Source organism: Salvelinus namaycush, chromosome 3, assembly GCF_016432855.1.
Source record: "Salvelinus namaycush isolate Seneca chromosome 3, SaNama_1.0, whole genome shotgun sequence".
NCBI classification, from domain to species: Eukaryota; Metazoa; Chordata; class Actinopteri; order Salmoniformes; family Salmonidae; genus Salvelinus; species Salvelinus namaycush.
Window position 1 is genome coordinate 27,716,632 of NC_052309.1, and position 4,635 is coordinate 27,721,266.

At 43.5% G+C, this 4,635-nt stretch overlaps 1 protein-coding gene across 1 annotated transcript; it reads left to right on the forward strand.

Moving 5' to 3' along the window:
- Positions 1-400: 400 nt before the first annotated feature.
- LOC120043809 (olfactory receptor 8U1-like) lies at positions 401-1,339 on the forward strand. The gene has a single exon (XM_038988405.1). The coding sequence runs from the start codon at positions 401-403 to the stop codon at positions 1,337-1,339; it is 939 nt and encodes a 312-aa protein (XP_038844333.1).
- Positions 1,340-4,635: the final 3,296 nt, after the last annotated feature.

A 4,635-nucleotide genomic window follows, 5' to 3' on the forward strand; every position in this document is an offset into this window, starting at 1 on the left:
TGTTTTGGTGCACACAATGTCCATACAGTTTTGTTAGGGTAATGTTGGCTAGCTACCTATGATATGTGAACCTTCCAAAACAATATATAGCTTTCTTTGCTGGCTAGCTAGCTATCCAGCTCTCATCTGACTGATGATAGCTAATGTTACAGCTGCAAGCAGGAGTTGGATAGAAAACAAACATTTCTCCAGCCCCATCCCTCAGCTGTTTACCAAATGTCGTGGCGGGGCAGACGGCCCCTCTAAGAAACCCTGTTTATCTGCTACTGATACCACAAACACCAGTAGATTGCTTTTTTAAGCACACCAAATTTGTGTTTTGAAACTGATTCCCCAGGTTTTTACTACTAATCTTTTAAAATTCTCCTCTCAAGGTTCTGAGCTGCCCTTTCACTGGGAAATGGAAAACCGCACATACAATGACCACGTTCTCCTCCTGGAGGGGTTAAAGGTCACTCAACAGTCCACGTACCCTGCCTTCACCCTCCTCCTCATCACCTACATCTTTATCATGGTGGCCAACATCGGACTCATAGTATTGATCTCCATGGAGAGGAGCCTGCACCAGCCCATGTACATTCTCCTCTGCAACCTGCCTCTTAATGACATAGTCGGGGCTACAGCGTTGATACCTCGTCTGTTATGGGACATTTTGACCACAGCTCCTGAGCGATATATCACTTACATAGAGTGTGTCATTCAGGCTTTCTGTGCTCATTTATTTGGTACAACATCACACACCGTTCTCATGATCATGGCCTTTGACAGGTATGTGGCCATCTGCAACCCCCTGCGGTACGCTACCATCATGACAAACAAAATGGTTATCAGGCTGTCTGTGTCTGCCTGGGGGGTGGCCATAGTCTTAGTGGGGATTCTGCTGGGCCTCACCATCCGCCTGTCACGCTGCAGGTCTAACATATTTAACCCTTACTGCGACAACGCCTCCTTATTCAAGCTCTCCTGTGAGAGCGTGCTTATAAATAACATGTACGGTTTCACCTTTACTGTTGTGCTGTTTGTCTCGTCCATAGGCAGCATCAGTCTCACCTATCTCAAGATCGCCATTGTGTGTCTGAGCAGTAAAAACAGCTCTTTAAACAGCAAGGCCCTGACAACCTGCAGCACACACTTACTGGTCTACCTCATTGTGATTGGATTTGGAGTCACCATTATCATCCTCCATCGCTTCCCAAAATATGCAGAACTTGGCCAAATGTGTAGTGTGCTGTTCCCCGTGATCCCTACTTGTCTCAACCCCATAATATATGGTTTACAGACTAAAGAGATTAAACAGAGAATATTTAGAGTGTTTCACAGAGCCAAGGTGGCTGCATGATGTTGTGTTAAATCTTTAACAAAAATATATGATATACAGTGCCTTCAGAGAGTATTCATATCCCTTGACTTTTTCCACATGTTGTTGTGTTACAACAAAGCCTGCATTTAAAATGGATTAAATTGAGACTTTTGTCACTGACCCACACACAATACCCCATAATGTCAAAGTGGAATTATGTTTTTCGAAATATCATCAAATTAATAAAAAAATGTACGCTGAAATGTCTTGAGCCAATAAGTATTCAACACCTTTGTTATGGCAAGCCAAAATAGGTTCAGGAGTAAAAATATGCTTAACAAGTGACATTGGATGAACTAGTGTTTAACATAATTTCTGAATAACTACCTCATCTCTGAACCCCGCACATACAATTATCTATCAGATCAGCTCTGAAAAAGATCTGATGTGGTTGGTAAAATGACCAATTAGAAAAAATATCAGAATTGGGCTGCCTGTGTAAACTGTATTGAAATACAATGATGAACTGTATTTTGAAGGGTTATGTTGACATTGGGATTTTTATAGGCAGTTTAAAAATTAAAAATACATGGGAAGTTAAAACCTTTCAAATATATATATCTGTAAGGTCCCTCAGTCGAGCAGTGAATTTCAAAGACCAGGGAGGTTTTCCAATGCCTCGCAAAGAAGGGCACCAATTGGTAGATGGGTAAAAATAAAAAAGCAGACATTGAATGTCACTTTGAGCATGGTATTAATTACACTTTGGATGGTGTATCAATGCATCAAGGCGTCCTTCCTAAATCAGTTGCCGGAGAGGAAGGAAACCGCTCAGGGATTTCACCATGAGGCCAATGGTGACTTTTAAACAGTTACAGATTTTAATGGCTGTGATAGGAGAAAACTGAGGATGGATCAGGGGCATTGTAGTTACTCCACAATACTTAATTGATAGACGGAAAAGAAGGAAGCCTGTGCAGAATAAAAATATTACAAAACATGCATCATGTTTGCAACAAGACACTAAAGTAATACTGCAGAAAATGTAGTAAAGCAATTCACTTTTTGTCCTGAATACAAAGTGCTATGTTTGGGGCAAATCCAATACAACACATTACTGAGTATCACTCTCCATATTTTCAAGCATAGTGGTGGCTGCATCATGTTATTGTAATCGTTGAGGAGTTTTTCAGGATGAAAAAGAAACAGAATGGAGCTAAGCACAGGTAAAATCCTAGAGGGAAACTTTGTTCTGTCTGCTTTCCACCAGACACTGGGAGATTAACTTCTTTGGGGTAGGAGGCAGTATTTTCACGTCCGGATGAAAAGCGTGCCCAGAGTAAACGGCCTGCTACTCAGCCATAAAAGCTAGAATATGCATATTATTCGATTAGATTTGGATAGAAAACACTCTGAAGTTTATAAAACTGTTTGAATGATGTCTGTGAGTCTAACAGAATTCATATGGCAGGCAAAAACCTGAGAAAAAATCCAACCCGGAAGTGGGAAATCTGAGGTTGGTCGATTTTCAACTCAGCCCTTATTGAAGATAGTGGGATATTAGTTATGTTGCACTTCCTAAGGCTTCCACTAGATGTCAACAGTCTTTAGAGCCTTGTCTGATGCTTCTGCTGTGAAGTGGGGCCGAATGAGAGGGGATTGAGTAAGGTCTACCATGAGCTGAACATGCGCTGACCATGCACGTTCATGTGAGACCGAGCTCTGTTCCATCTCACTTCTGAAGGCAAAGGAATTCTCCGGTTGGAACATTATTGAAGAATTATGTTAAAAACATCCTAAAGATTGATTCAATACTTTGTTTGTCATGTTTTTCCGGACTGTAATATAACTTTTTAAACTGGGATTCCTGGGAGTGCATTCTGATGAAGATCATCAAAGGTAAGTGAATGTTTATAATGTTATTTCTGACTTCTGTTGACTGCACAATATGGCGGATATACACTGCTCAAAAAAATAAAGGGAACACTTAAACAACACAATGTAACTCCAAGTCAATCACACTTCTGTGAAATCAAACTGTCCACTTAGGAAGCAACACTGATTGACAATAAATTTCACATGCTGTTGTGCAAATGGAATAGACAAAAGGTGGAAATTATAGGCAATTAGCAAGACACCCCCAAAAAAGAAGTGATTCTGCAGGTGGTGACCACAGACCACTTCTCAGTTCCTATGCTTCCTGGCTGATGTTTTGGTCACTTTTGAATGCTGGCGGTGCTCTCACTCTAGTGGTAGCATGAGACGGAGTCTACAACCCACACAAGTGGCTCAGGTAGTGCAGTTCATCCAGGACCTCCAGCAGGCCACAAATGTGCATGTGTCAGCATATGGTCTCACAAGGGGTCTGAGGATCTCATCTCGGTACCTATTGGCAGTCAGGCTACCTCTGGCGAGCACATGGAGGGCTGTGCGGCCCCACAAAGAAATGCCACCCCACACCATGACTGACCCATCGCCAAACCGGTCATGCTGGAGGATGTTGCAGGCAGCAGAACGTTCTCCACGGCGTCTCCAGACTCTGTCACGTCTGTCACATGTGCTCATGTGCTCAGTGTGAACCTGCTTTCATCTGTGAAGAGCACAGGGCGCCAGTGGCGAATTTGCCAATCTTGGTGTTCTCTGGCAAATGCCAAACGTCCTGCACGGTGTTGGGCTGTAAGCACAACCCCCACCTGTGGACGTCGGGCCCTCATACCACCCTCATGGAGTCTGTTTCTGACCGTTTGAGCAGACACATGCACATTTGTGGCCTGCTGGAGGTCATTTTGCAGGGCTCTGGCAGTGCACCTCCTTGCACAAAGGCGGAGGTAGCGGTCCTGCTGCTGGGTTGTTGCCCTCCTACGGCCTCCTCCACGTCTCCTGATGTACTAACCTGTCTCCTGGTAGCGCCTCCATGCTCTGGACACTACGCTGACAGACACAGCAAACCTTTTTGCCACAGCTCGCATTGATGTGCCATCCTGGATGAACTGCACTACCTGAGCCACTTGTGTGGGTTGTAGACTCCGTCTCATGCTACCACTAGAGTGAAAGCACCGCCAGCATTCAAAAGTGACCAAAACATCAGCCAGGAAGCATAGGAACTGAGAAGTGGTCTGTGATCACCACCTGCAGAATCACTTCTTTTTTGGGGGTGTCTTGCTAATTGCCTATAATTTCCACCTTTTGTCTATTCCATTTGCACAACAGCATGTGAAATGTATTGTCAATCAGTGTTGCTTCCTAAGTGGACAGTTTGATTTCACAGAAGTGTGATTGACTTGGAGTTACATTGTGTTGTTTAAGTGTTCCCTTTATTTTTTTGAGCAGTGTAT

Bases quoted from the DNA above. Each gene is read 5' to 3' on its own strand.
- LOC120043809 (XM_038988405.1), top strand. From the start codon at position 401: ATGGAAAACCGCACATACAATGACCACGTTCTCCTCCTGGAGGGGTTA.